Source organism: Delphinapterus leucas, chromosome 8, assembly GCF_059928025.1.
Source record: "Delphinapterus leucas isolate spDelLeu-1000000601 "Yukka" chromosome 8, BTC_Dleu_Yukka2, whole genome shotgun sequence".
Taxonomy (NCBI): domain Eukaryota; kingdom Metazoa; phylum Chordata; class Mammalia; order Artiodactyla; family Monodontidae; genus Delphinapterus; species Delphinapterus leucas.
The window spans coordinates 58,959,402-58,973,435 of NC_143136.1; the positions used below are offsets into that span (position 1 = coordinate 58,959,402).

A 14,034-nucleotide genomic window follows, 5' to 3' on the forward strand; every position below is an offset into this window, starting at 1 on the left:
AGAACAGTGAATGTAGTCAACACCACTGAGTGGTACACTTAAAAATGGTTAAGATGGTAAATTTTGTGTTATTTTTAACCACAATTACAAAATTAAAAAAAAATCAGTTGATCTAGCCGTATGGGTGTATTTCTGAACTCTCAAGTCTATTGCATTGGTCTATATGTCTAGTCTTTTGCCAGTGCCACATAGTCTGGATTACTCTAGTTTTATAGTAAGTTTTGAAATATGGAAGGGTGAGACCTTTAATTTTGTCCTTTTTCAAGATTGTTTTGGGGTTTCTGGGTTCTTTCATTTTTCATATGAATTTTAGGATGGGCATGTCAGTTTCTGCACAAAAGGCAGCTGGAATTTTTATAGGTTGCATTGACTCTGTAGATGAATTATTAACAATGTTAGGTCTTCTAATCCATGAACACGTATGTCTTTCCATTTGCTTTGATATTTAATGTCTATCAATGATGCTTTGTAGTTTTTGTTACAAGTATACTTCTTTTGTTAAATATATTCCTATCTCAGTTTAGTTTTATTTATCATCTATAAGCCCTTCATAAATTTAGACCAGTCTCAAAAAGACTGGATGCTGAAGTTTTCATCACCTTTGTGATACTGTATTTCTTTGGCACACTACCACGATGACATGTGTTGTCACACATGCTCTCTCTCTCTCCCCCCACGTATACACACATTCTCCTATTCCAAGGATCTTCTCTATCTTTCCCAGTCTGTCAAAGATAGTCTTTTTGACTTTCTTCATCTTCATAAGTAGTCTGGGTATGGAAGTCCCATTTATGATACCATCTACATTAAAAAATTTGTGTCTGTGATAGTTAAATCAAGATTTGCGGCTCTCCCTGTAAATTTATGTTTTGATTATAGATTGAATCAACCTTTGCACAAAAGTGGAAGAAAAGATAGTTTATCCTGGGGCACCATGGCCAGAAGTAATTAAATCTCATCTATAGGATCATAATATAGTTGGGAAGTTTTCTTGTAGCTAACGGAGTTTCATAGTCTCAAGCTACAAATATTGATTTATACCTCATGACAACTATTGTTACAGAATATTTCTATGTGTAACGTTTAAGATTAGAATATCAAATTGCAAGGAAATGGCAGAGATTCACAAATAGTGGCTCTCAGACATCAAAGTACAGAGTGTTGTAAGGGTTAGGTGCAAATCCCACTTCTAGCGATCATAAATCTAGGTTTTTTCGTAGAGTCCTTAGATTCACAGGTGGTCTAGAAACTATATTTTGAGAAACACTGCCCTAAAGTATCAAAAAATGTACCCTGCTTGGGACCCCTTAGTATATGAATGCAAATCCTAACCTGGTAGCCTTTCAAGAGGTAAGAAGCCTGAGATTCAGGGAACATTTTGAAGTTTAAGGTGCTCGTTTTGGTACATTCTCAGAGAACCTTGATGGTTCTGACTTGAATTACAGTAGTTCAAGCCACAGATTTTACCTTGGGAATGAAAATAATCCCACTATACTATGATTTTTTCTTTGTATAGCCTTACCTGAATTAGGTGTACTTCACCTAATGTTGGTATCATTTTTCACTTCACCATTCTAGTAAATGTGCATACCTCCAATGGTCAGGTCAACTCTAGCTTACTAATTTCTAAAGGTTGACTCTGGCAGAAGAGACAGATAGCTAGGAAGTACATACTTACTTCTGAGTGTTCATTACCTAATCTTTTAGATTAACTTTCAGCTTTCCTATTTATTGATCCACCCAACATTTATTGAGCGTATGCTTGTGCCAGGTACTGTCATAAGTGGTTCTGGAAATATTGCAGTGAACAAAGTATTCAAAAAGTTCCTTTCCCTAATAACTGAGTAAGTGGGTTTACCAATAATGGGTGGAAGATAATAAACTTTAAGAATATATGGGACTTCCCTGGCGGTCCAGTGGTTAAGATTCCGCATTTCCACTGCAGCGGGGCGTGGGTTCGATCCCTGGTCGGGAAATTAAGATCCTGCATGCTGCAAGGTATGGCCTAATTAATTAATTAATTTGTAAAAAAAGAACATAATATATCATGTGTGATGAAGAAATAAGTCAGGGTGCAGGAACAGAGAGTGACAGGAAATGGAAAAGGAAAGGCTTCTTTTTTAAGATGGTGGAAAGTAACATTTAAGCAGAAATCTGAAGTGCCTAAAGATTTCAGCACTTGTATTTGTTCAATTTCTGGCATATGCCATAAAATGGTAGAATTTTCCACCTTAAAAGGATCATTTAATCATTGAACTTCAGAGTTGTTAAAAACAACAGAACTCTTTCTTCTGATGAAATCTGATGCAAAAATCCAGCATATAAGAATGACGCAGCTCTGGTTAAAATGCAAAAGTGGAGGGTCGAGAACCTCCCTATTCTTCCCCTCTTGCTGTCTCCACCATTTCTCCTCCTAGCACCTTGGGAGCTCCTATAGGGAACCCGGAACAATTTGAAAACTACTCAGCAGTTTGCAGGTGGGTAAACTAAAGCTAAGAGAACTTAACTGCCCGTAGTCCCTCAGCTAGTTATTAGTCAAAGCACTTTGCATCCATTATATACCAGCGCTGTGCTAGGAGAGTTCTGTAGACATATCAAGGAACAAAGACAAGTCCCTGACCTCAAGAAGTTTTTATTATAGTGGGAGGAGATAACCAAGAAATAGGCAATTTATAGTGTAGGATGGAGTGTGGTAATAACATCTGTCTGTGTGGAAGCTCGGGGAAAGCTCTACGGGAGCTGGTTTCTTAAAGAATACATTGAATTTAGACCAGTTAAGAGGAGCTGCTATCATATACTCAAATGAAGATAACCCCCAAATGTGGTCATTATCAGTATCAAGATGCTTTTAGCTACAAATAACAAAGACAATCCCAACATGTAATAGTTAAACCCAAGGCAGTTTGTCTTCAGGTTTGGTTAATTCAGTGTTCCTGTGACAGTTTCAAGAACAAGGGTTTTTCTCATCTTTTCCTACATCCATTCTTTTGGTCAAAGTATGGCTGCTGGAATCCTAGAGGTAAGATCCAGACGTAGTGTCCAGCAGAGACACTCTTCTTTTCCCTTTTTAAGAGCCAAAGGAGCCTTTCAGAATCTTCCTGAAGCCCCTAGCAGGCTTCCTCTCATGCCCTATTGACCAGAACTAGTTCACATGCCCACTCTCAGACAAGTTGCCAGCTGGTGAATGGGATTTCTGTTATTTACACAAAGTAATTAGGACTCATCCTGATGTTTTCTCCTGTTTATTCATTGCAAGATAATTTTTAATATAAATTTATTTATTTATTATGATTATTTTTTAGAATCTATTTTATTGATTTATTTTTTTGGCTGTTTTGGGTCTTCGTTCCTGCGCGTGGGATTTCTCTAGTTGCGTTGAGAGGGGGCTACCCTTCTTTGCTGTGCGTGGGCTTCTCATTGCAGTGGCTTCTCTTGTTGCAGAGTACGAGCTCTAGGCGCGCAGGATTCAGCAGTTGCAGCACACAGGCTCAGTAGTTGTGGCTCAAGGGCTCTAGAGCACAGGCTCAGTAGTTGTGGCGCACGGGCTTAGTTGCTCCGCGGCATGTGGGATCTTCCCAGACCAGGGATCGAACCCGTGTCCCCTGCATTGGCAGGTGGATTCTTAACTACTGCGCCACCAGGGAAGCCCTGTGGTATTAATTTTAGTGCAGGTTTCTAGTATTTATTGCCATTTGTAAAATAACTGGATTAATAAATAATGTTTATGTCATCTTTAAGAAGATAGCCTTACCTTCCATAAGCCTTACTCTTTTTTTTTTTCTTTTAGAACACTGCAAATTGACATTAATTTGCAGTGATCATGTTTGGAAAATGGAAAAGAAAAATGTGATATCTTAAAGTCATTATTTGGGACTTTGAGTGGTTTTAATAGAAATGGGAGTAAACCTGCAAGGGAGGAGACTAGTGTTTATCAGTGCCCCCTGGATTTTTGGTATATCTATACCTTGAACAACATGAGTGGAACTGGCTTAGTAAAGGTCATGTCCTTAATAACATTGACTGAATCATGTTAGGTCACTGCACGAACCAGCCCTGGATCCTCTGACGTATAAGTTGCCTCATTTTCTGAGTACTGACATATGGCTCTTGCCAGCATTTATATTCAGTCAAAAGCAAGATATCAGTGATTTTTTTTTAAAGTTAAGACCTAGATTCACACAGGAAACCATACAAGGTGTGTATAAGGGCCTAATATTACCATATGTAACAATTTTAAAGATTTTAAATCTACTTTGACGCTGGAAAGTAGAATAAGCAGATTTGAGAGAGTTCTGATGTTCAACAAAGATAGCATAAATGGTAATATAACTTGGCTTTAGAGCCAAATTGAGCCATCTTTAAAGGATTTGTAGAAAATCAGAATTTGAGTAGCTGGGGATAGTTGAATGGCTGGATGGGCATGAAGTGTAGAAAAGAATAAATTAAAATTCTTATTAAAGTATATTAGAGAAAACTATTTCAGGAGTTTAAGTTTCAAGAATTTAGTTTTATGCAGAATATCGTACCATTGAGATTCCCATTATAAAGGTAAGTATTGTTTTGTGAAACCAGTCTCAGTTTGGATATGTATATGAAAATAATGTGTGCATGTGCACCATATGTTTGAATCAGGTATAAAATCGATTTCTTCTTGTGGTGATGGTCAAAAAAAGTTTGAAAGCTGTTGTATTAGGACACAATAAAATGGAGAATTTAACTCTAGTATGGAGAGCTTCCAGTTAAGAGGGTAGACTGAACCAATATAGGGGGCTCCCTTCTTGTTTCTAATATATAGAAACACCAGAGGAAATAACCAGGAAAGATAGTATTGATGATGATGTGATATTTTTAGAACGCGGCAGGACTTGAAAGCAAGAAGAAGGATTCTCTAGGTGCCAGAAACAAAGAGGAAACTCAGTGATAGTCGCAAGTGTACTCAACAGTGTGTGGCCCTCAGGGAAAACTGAGCGCATGGCTTAGAGGCCTTAGTTTCCATATAGAAATAAGACTCAGAGCACAGGCCCAGGCTGCAGGTGCTGGAACAAGGCTCACTCATAAAGCCTAGAAAGAGCTGTCCTTTCCGTTATCAGATACTAGAAAATTGCACCCCCCAGCTCCCACCCCTTCTGGAAAAGGGAAGAAACTGTTATTCTCAGGAAACTAGAGACTGGGACTGTACTATAAGAAGAAGCAGGTCAATTTGCATTACCAGTAACCTAGTGCAGAAACTCTGTCAAAGTGATCTGGAGCCCAAGACCTTCCATAGGTCTTTCCCTGGAAGAAACAACCACAAAACTACGTCAGCAACCCAGCAGTTGACCACAGACTCTCTTGGAACAAAATGGCTCCTGCCAAATGACCACACATCCAAGAACAACACAGCACATACACAGGAGTCAGCGGTTTTGAGAAGTCATAAGCAGATGGCATATGATGGGGCGGTGGGGACAGAGTTATACACAAGAAATTAGAAATAATTAGAGCAGTCTGAAAGGAACTTTTAAGTTAATCTTTTAGAAATCTTGAAAGAGAATAAGAATTCATTAAACAAGTGTAAAATGTTATCCCAAAAGAACAGGTAGATTTGAAAGAGAAACAAATACAATTTTTAGATAAAATTTGTACCTGGAAGAGAAATATAAACCATGTAAATTAACCCTAGGAAAATCAAATTGTGGAATCTGGAATTTCAAGATTGGATAAGAAGGTCAGGTTATAAGACCAAAGGTATATTTGAGACATAATCTTTTAGAAATCTAATGCTAGTTTAATAAAGATCTCATTTGTCCGAAGACACTAACAGATCATAACCTGCCAGTGCGTCTCAAAGCATAACCCTTTAGCCTGAAAACTGATTGTCCCTGCTTAGTCTCCTTGCTGTGGAATCATTACTAGGAAGAAAAATACAACTAATGGCAGTTCCTGTTTCCATTTGTCACTCATAAGACTTTGGGGAAATCAGTGTGGCTCTGGCTCCTTATTAGTAATCTCTGGCTTTGTGCAATAATCTATTTATATAAACTTATAAAATGAATGCTCTGAAAGTCTTTACAGTTTAACTCTTTAGGAGTGTACTATCTTTACTGTTTCTTCTCCCCTCATATAATTTGATATTCTATGACAATATCATTATTATTTTGGTTACTAATAGTTGGATAGTTTTCTTTAGACATTTGCTAACATTTGTGTATGGAGATTACTGTTCAGTCACTTTGACAGAATGTACTTGAAATTGTTTTTCTAGTAGTGGTACTGAGCTCAACTTTGATTTTCCATATCCCTCATGTGCCAATAGCTCACATTTTTTAGATGACTACTATAGTTTGGGGTATGGTTTGTAGCAATAGAATAGACATCTTTCTGCAAAAGGTAACTGGTCCCAATGGGGTTCAAACTTGTGATCTTGGCCTCATTATCACACTTTTGTAACCATAAGACCTAACAGATATATTATATGTATTTCAGTCTATAACCTTGAAATCAAGTCGTATTTTTAATTACTCAAGGCTTATTTCAAATATGTAATTAAAAATCACTTTGGGACATTTCTCGCTTTTGTTTGATAGTAAAAGTAACAAAAGTAAAGCAGACAGCCAAAGAACCTAACTCACTTTTCATCTTCCCTGTGTTTTCTATGACAGTGAAAGTCACAAAAGTGAAGCTTGCAGGCAAAGACCTAACTCACTTTACGGAGAGTGCTACGGTACCTTTTTCTTTTAGTGAGGCTATAGCAGGTCTGATGTCAGTCACTTTAGAGACCTTTAGACCTCAGTGCTCATTTATTGCTAAAATGTACCAGCTCTGCTTCTGCATTATGAAGATCATCTGTCAACACTTTGAGATATTCTCCTTTGTTATTAAGCTTGTGATGCTCTACACTGTCAGGTTTTTTGCCAATTATAGTTAAGGTACAATGGTGTATTCACCAGATCAAAGTCTCACATTGGCGGTAGAGGAATGATTTGTAAGTCTTTATTCATCTGAATTGTACAATAGAACACCTGAGGAATGCAAATAATCCCTCTGAGGAATCTGCAGGAAAGGCTGTTAAAATGACAGGGTAAAACTATTGTTATTCTGAATTGATGTTTCAGCCAAAGTAATTATTTCTTATCTTGTTGTCTCATAACAGTTCTAGTTTTATTAGTTATGTTGACCATATTTATGAAACAAAATGTGTATTTTATATATATGTTATCCTTTTACTTGGGCTTGTTTTATTTTACTTTATTAAATCTATATTTGGTATGTGATTTTCCTTTTTTTAAATTACATATTTGATTTTGACTTGTATAATAAATGTATGTTACTAAATCATTGATGGTAAATTTTAATATACAGTTTTGTTTGAATACTGTAAGTCTACAAACTAAGTTAGAATCTCATAATGTTATTATAGGAAGAAGTATCAATTTAAATTTTTACTTTTTTCTTTAACCTTTCCTTCATAATTTTAGGTAAGAAAATAGCTGGTTTGGATTCCCTATTTTAAAGGACACATACTTTATTCCAAAATACATTTTTAGGGATTGGTTCGTTATTTTTAGGATGTGACCAAAAGAGGAAAAATATATTATGAAGATCAAAAACCACTGATAAATATTAAATAAGTAAATTATAGGTTAGCCTTGTATAACAAACATGTATGAACTATTGTGTGAATTTTTCATTCCTTTATCCCATTCTACTCAGTAGACCATATTCTTAATTTTCTAATAACTCTCATCCCTGCCATTTTCTTTGATGGGTGAGTGTTGATGAATTTGTGGTTTAGTTCTTGTGTTTCTTATCCACTGTAGTGACATTTGCATTGTTTATTTATGGATAACTTCCTCACTTTTTTTTACCATGATAGTTATTAAAACCTTGGTCTAAATATGGGAGACAAGTGGAACTATATGAGACTATGATATATATTGAACTATGAAATCCATATCCAGTTCTATACTAAGCTCTATTCCAGAATCATAGGCACATATGCTGTGATTATCTGAGAATAAAAATTAACAATACTAACTGCTGTTAATATTTGTTTACTATATGCCTCGCTTTACTTTTCTAGGTTCTTTACCTACATTATAATATGTACTGTTATTATCTCCATAGGTGAGGAAACTGAGGCTTAGAAAGGTTTAGTAACCTGCCCAGGAATAAAAAGCTAGAAAAGTGGTAGGATCAGAACCTGGTTAATATACTCACTACACTTATCTCATTTATGTTCTAACTACCACTTGGCTAAAATACTCCACGTTTTGGAACAGATCACTCAATAATGTCTTTTCAGGTAACACTCGATATCAATTTCCTAACTGATTTGGCTTTCCAAACCCTTTTGCTATTAAAGTACTTTATTTCCTCTGTAGTTCTATTATTCATGATCCTACAAAAGTGAGATTCATAAGAACAATGTGTACACAATCAACTAGGTTTTTGTAAATCTATATTTCCGGACTTTTTTTTTTTTTTTTTTTTAACTAACAAAAATCTCCCTCAAAACCAGTGACAACTGTAAAGTCTTGTTAGTCCAAGAAGGAACTGAACCAGGCATATAGATATCTGGGTGGAACAAATTCTTTATTTGTCAGAGCTCTTCGAAATTAGCTGACGCTTTTAGGTGTGATTCCTATAAATATAGAACTTTGTGTTTTTGCTTTTTAAAAATATACTTTGTAAAGTAAGGAGAATAATAAATCATAACATTGAGGTTTTCAAGGTCACAGTTGTTAATGCTGAGCAAATTTAGTGTAACTGTAAAAAGTTTAAAAATATTTGTATTAGTTCCTATAGATAATGTGTTAAAGTAAAACTAGATTGCAGTAAAATATTATGGCGTATACCTGAAGCAATTGCTGCCTGTTAATGCCTTGACCTTGGAAAGCTATACACAAAAAGATGGCGTCATAAAACTGTGCGATTCTTATGAATATGTATGTGCTACTTGATAATAATGAATGTGGTACAGTCATGCATGCACTACAAGATAATGTTGTGCCCTTTTTTGTCTACAGGTTGATAAAAATTAAAGAGTGGGTGGACAAGTATGACCCAGGTGCCTTGGTCATTCCTTTTAGTGGGGCCTTGGAACTCAAGTTGCAAGAATTGAGTGCTGAGGAGAGACAGAAGTATCTGGAAGCGAACATGACACAAAGGTTAATTAGCATTCATTTTCCCTACACTTTATTATCAACTATTTCCTTGCAGTAATTTAATTGCTTGCGCTGATAGAATAATAAATGACAGAGTAATTACCATTATAAAGAGGGAATCTTCTCCTTTCTTTACCATGAGACAGAGTGAAAAGATTTATTTTAAATTAAGTTTTTAACTGTCATCTGTCATCTCCGTACAGTGTTTTAATTATAACATAGGTATTAGTTATGTATATTTTTGAGAAGGAATGATCGCCAAAACTCTTTCGTCATGTTCAGTGGGGGAGGGGAAAGGGTGAATCAGTTGCCTTAATTTTTTCTGAGTAACAGTAATATATTGTTTAAACATTGGATTTCAATCAAATAATTTTGCTTTCATGACCCACGTCCTGGAAATAATTGATATTGGAGGAAAATAATCATAGAATGGGTAGATCAAATTTTTCTTTTTTTTTATAATAAACAATTCAAAATGATATGTTCAGACTAGTACAATTAAAACCAATTTTAGAAGGGATTTTTTAGGAATAGTTATGTGCTTTCTGACTTCTTCAAGTGTATTATAAAAGATGAATGGTCATTTACTAATATCTCTAACATTTTCTGCTTGAAATGAATAATTTTAGCTTTGTACTGATCTCTGGCACAATCAACTTATATGTTGAGTGAATTTGTTACATTTTATTTCAGCGCTTTGCCAAAGATCATTAAGGCTGGGTTTGCAGCACTCCAACTAGAATACTTTTTCACTGCAGGCCCAGATGAAGTGCGTGCATGGACCATCAGGGTAAGATTCATACTTATTCATCAGCTATATCCAGTTCCACACTATTGAATTCAGATTGATATCACTGACTTTGAAGTTTGTCATGGTGGCGGTTAGCTAGTCATTACAGATGAGGTTTTTGTCCAGGATAACTTTAATTATTTGTGAGCTGCTGAACAGTGAAAGTGGAGCGGCATTGATTGAGGCAGGTAACAATTGATTCTGCCTATTACATAGTCTGAATTTCTTCATCCTGTAGAATCTGTCTACCCTCCTCCTGTGGTCAGAGATAAGACACACCAGTATTGTGCTTGCTTAATCTGTGTGACTGGGTTTGTCTGCAGTGAAATTGATGTTGCTTTTCATTTTGTATTCGCTAAGTTTGTTTGGGTTGCGGGTGGTTCTTTCCTCCTTTGCTTTGCTCGGATTACATTTTCAGCAATAAAAGCAATATGACATCATTATGCTCTTCATAGATACACAGTTGGGCTCAAAGAGCTAAACTCAATGTGTAATAATTCATGGCTTTTAAAATTTGAATTCATAAAAGTAGTGTTTATTTTTGCAGTGTTTTATATTCAATCTTCTTTAATAATGTGATATGTATTTTAAATATTGATGTATAACTGATTACCACCAGAAAGAATGACTAATTTATTCCCAGAGGACAATAGAAACTGAACTGTAATGGCTTGCTTTTAAATGAAAATATATTGTAATATGGTAGTTACTGTTGAAAAATACTTTGAAATATATGTAATCCGAAATAGTGTTACAGAATATAAAAATAATGTCAGAACTTTTAGAAATACTCAGTGTCTTATTCATTCTTTTATTATGCTTTTTTAATATATGCTACATGATAAATTTTAGGGCTGCTTTGATTTCTGTTTTCACTGACTACCTTAATTTATTGTTACATCTATTTTGATTTAAGATGGATAGGAACATGGAGTCAGTTGAACATAATGCTAAATGCGTTTTGTGAATGTGAGATTCACTTTTCTTTGATCTCCTCTTTCCTTTGTAAAGAAAATGTTTGATTGACTTAAAACTAAGGTCCTTTTATATACACTTAAAAAATAATGTCAAAGCAAATCCAAGTTGGTAAACAAATTGCCAGGGTTTATTTTTACTATATATTTTAAAGCCTTAAAACTTCCAAACTTAAGTATGTACGGCAGGAAAGATAACATATTCTGGGCTTGAAAATATGAAAGCTGGTTTATTTTAAGACTGATTGTAAGTATCCACGATTTAATGTGCTAAGATATTTAGTCAGGTAAGCGTCAGTGAGTAGCCATATTAACCCAATACATCTTTTATTGTAAAAACTGTGCTTTATAGTGTCAGACTCCTTACCACTTTAACATGCTTTATTAAGCAGCCTTTAGGTCACCATTATTTCTCAAATTTCTTTCCATGGCTGTGTGTGTCTGGAATGTACGTCCTTGTAATTTAACATATGGGGTAATTATAAGACATTTCTCTTCCTGTATCAACTTGAATTTTCCTTTATCATGGTTAGAGGCAGGGTGTATGTATTATGTAAAGTGTTCAAAATTCTATTAAAATTTTATGAGGATTTTAAAATTATTTGCTGAACATATATTGTATGATTTGTTGGAAATATCTTAAAAATATCCCTTTATATATTGATTTTTATATGTTCTTTAGATGAGCTGAAATTTTCAAGGCTTTTTATCTTTTTGAAACCTTTGATAATTCAACTTGAAAGCTATTTAAAATCCTTACTTTTTTCCACTGTGAAGAATAGAAAATCGAAATGCAACCTACACCGAAACCAGACCACTGCATCTAAATCGATAAATCCGTGGATGACTATTAGGAAAAACAAAGCTACACTTCTTTAATATCTACTGATCTGTCTGTGCTAAATCTGCTGCACAGATAGTGCCCAGTGTTGAAAATGTTCTAATTGTATATCTGACATCTTAACTGATATTAAACTAAGTTTAAGTTGAGCCCAACAGCAGATCAGAGAAAAGAAACTCTACGCTTTCAGTCAGTCATCTTAAATGCAATTAGTTTTCTCTGGTCTTTCTATTCAAAGAAAGGGACGAAGGCTCCTCAAGCTGCAGGAAAGATTCACACAGATTTTGAAAAAGGATTCATTATGGCTGAAGTAATGAAATACGAAGATTTTAAAGAGGAAGGTTCTGAAAATGCGGTCAAGGTAAGGAATTATTTTCTAGTTTCACACTTTATAATTTTTGCTAATATGAAGATACTCAGGATTAAAATGAATAACTGTCTTTTAAACTGTGTGTCAGCATTAGTTTTACTATCAACTGATTGAAGAGCTGTAGATGTTTACATGCTTTTTAGACAATTTTTTAAATGTGTAAATTGTCAGTAATTTTGTGTTTTTCTAAAACAAAAAAAATTTTTAAAGCTAGCTCTAAGTAGTTATAAATAATTTCAAAGAATTTGTTCACTGATGACCAATGAAAAATTATACTTAATATATTTGAATATGTGAAATAGAAGTAGTATGTATATGTTTAACATTAATTCAAAGAAAGCAATATAAATTTAGTTAAATAAAACCTGTTCTTGCTGAACTTCATGGTTGTACGTTTTTTTTTAAAGATCTTTGGGAACTTGATTTGCTTTCTCAACACTAGAGGGCAGGTCCAAAATTGTGCTTTATTTTAGCTAATTAAGTATAATTTGATTTGTATCCACTAATAGTGAAGCTGTGTTATACATGAGTAATAAATGATTTCTTTTAATGTAAATTCTGTTGCAGACTTGATTTTGTTTGACTTTATTAGGTTTACTTAGCAAAGTCCAGGGGGTATGTCATCTCTCATCAATAAATAGATAGGTCAAGGGATTAAACTAACATTGTAAGAAGGCTTCTTTATCATTAACTTAATTTGTTATTTGAAGACTACTGTAGAAAACGCTAAAGAATTTAAAGAGGTCTCTTGTGTTTACTATTTCATAATTTCAAAGGAATGCAAAAAAGTTTATTTCAAGTTTAGTTTATTCTCACTGTTATCATTGGAAAGATCATACTGAACAGCAGGACTATAATAGAATTGTTGGAACCCCAGGAAGAGAAGGGAAAAATCTTGGTATAATTGGTTCAATGTGGAATGAGAGCTATTTTGTTTTTTAAAAAGGAATGAAAGAAGTTACAATTTACAACTAAACAAAGTCATTAACTTTCCAATAGTGTCATCTGTGTCGATAGATAAATATGCAAATATAGTGTATTAAGATTGGACTTTGTCAAGAATACTAATTAGACTTGAAAAATCTCAGATTATTTTTCAACATGCTACATGATGCTGGCATATATTTTTTTCATAAAGATGATTAAAATAAGGATATTTTTCTATTACTAGAATTCAGAAATCAGCTGCTTCTTTTTTATACTCTCGGGGAATAAGCCTGTTTTACCAACCCTTAATAGATGTCTATGTTGTAATAAACTTGAAGATATATAAATTGTGAATACTTCCTTTAACAATACAGGGAAATTTTTTAATATACAATAAAATAATATTGCCTACTTGTAGAAATGCTTAACACTAACTGGGAGCTTTTATACAATAAATTGGAAAAGATTGACCTCTGGCTTTTCAGCTTAGAATACCATGATGTATTTTATGTGGTTTTTAATCTCCAAAACTAACATTTCGAAATTTGAACTCCAAATAAAATGAAGCATTTATGAATTTCTTTTATTCAACAAATACTTACTTGCACATTATCAAGTAGATTTTAGGTTTGAGAGCAAGATTGTGTATATGTGTATGTATGTATATGTATTTCGAACACCAGTACAGCATAACTAATTTAATGCCAGTGTTGTGAACTATATACTGAATAGCTCTGTGTGGGCTTTGTAGTCTACAGGGATATCACATTATTAGCAATCATATCTGCTTAGGCAAAGCTGGCTTCTACAGATGGCTGCTTTCAAGTGCAAATGAACTGGTTAGACGTGTCTTGTTTAATACATACTCAAGATTCACAAATGGGTATTGATTTTTTTTTTCAACCAGTGTTTCTGATAGCAGTGGAAATGGATTAAATGGTCTCTAGAGAATTTAAAGGAACACTGTCACCTTTAATTAGTAGTAA

General features: G+C 34.3%; 1 protein-coding gene across 5 annotated transcripts in view; it reads left to right on the plus strand.

Moving 5' to 3' along the window:
• Positions 1-14,034, plus strand: part of OLA1 (Obg like ATPase 1) — a 181,680-nt gene that overhangs the window by 152,899 nt on the left and 14,747 nt on the right. For all 5 annotated transcript variants that reach the window (XR_016394132.1, XR_016394133.1, XM_089916657.1 and 2 more), the window contains 3 exons: positions 9,009-9,149; positions 9,840-9,936; positions 11,990-12,112. Coding sequence is in view for 3 of the 5 variants with exons in the window: in XM_089916657.1 (XP_089772783.1) it covers positions 9,009-9,149; positions 9,840-9,936; positions 11,990-12,112 (361 nt within the window). In the remaining 2 variants the exon portion in view is untranslated. The remainder of the gene's footprint in view (positions 1-9,008; positions 9,150-9,839; positions 9,937-11,989; positions 12,113-14,034) is intronic.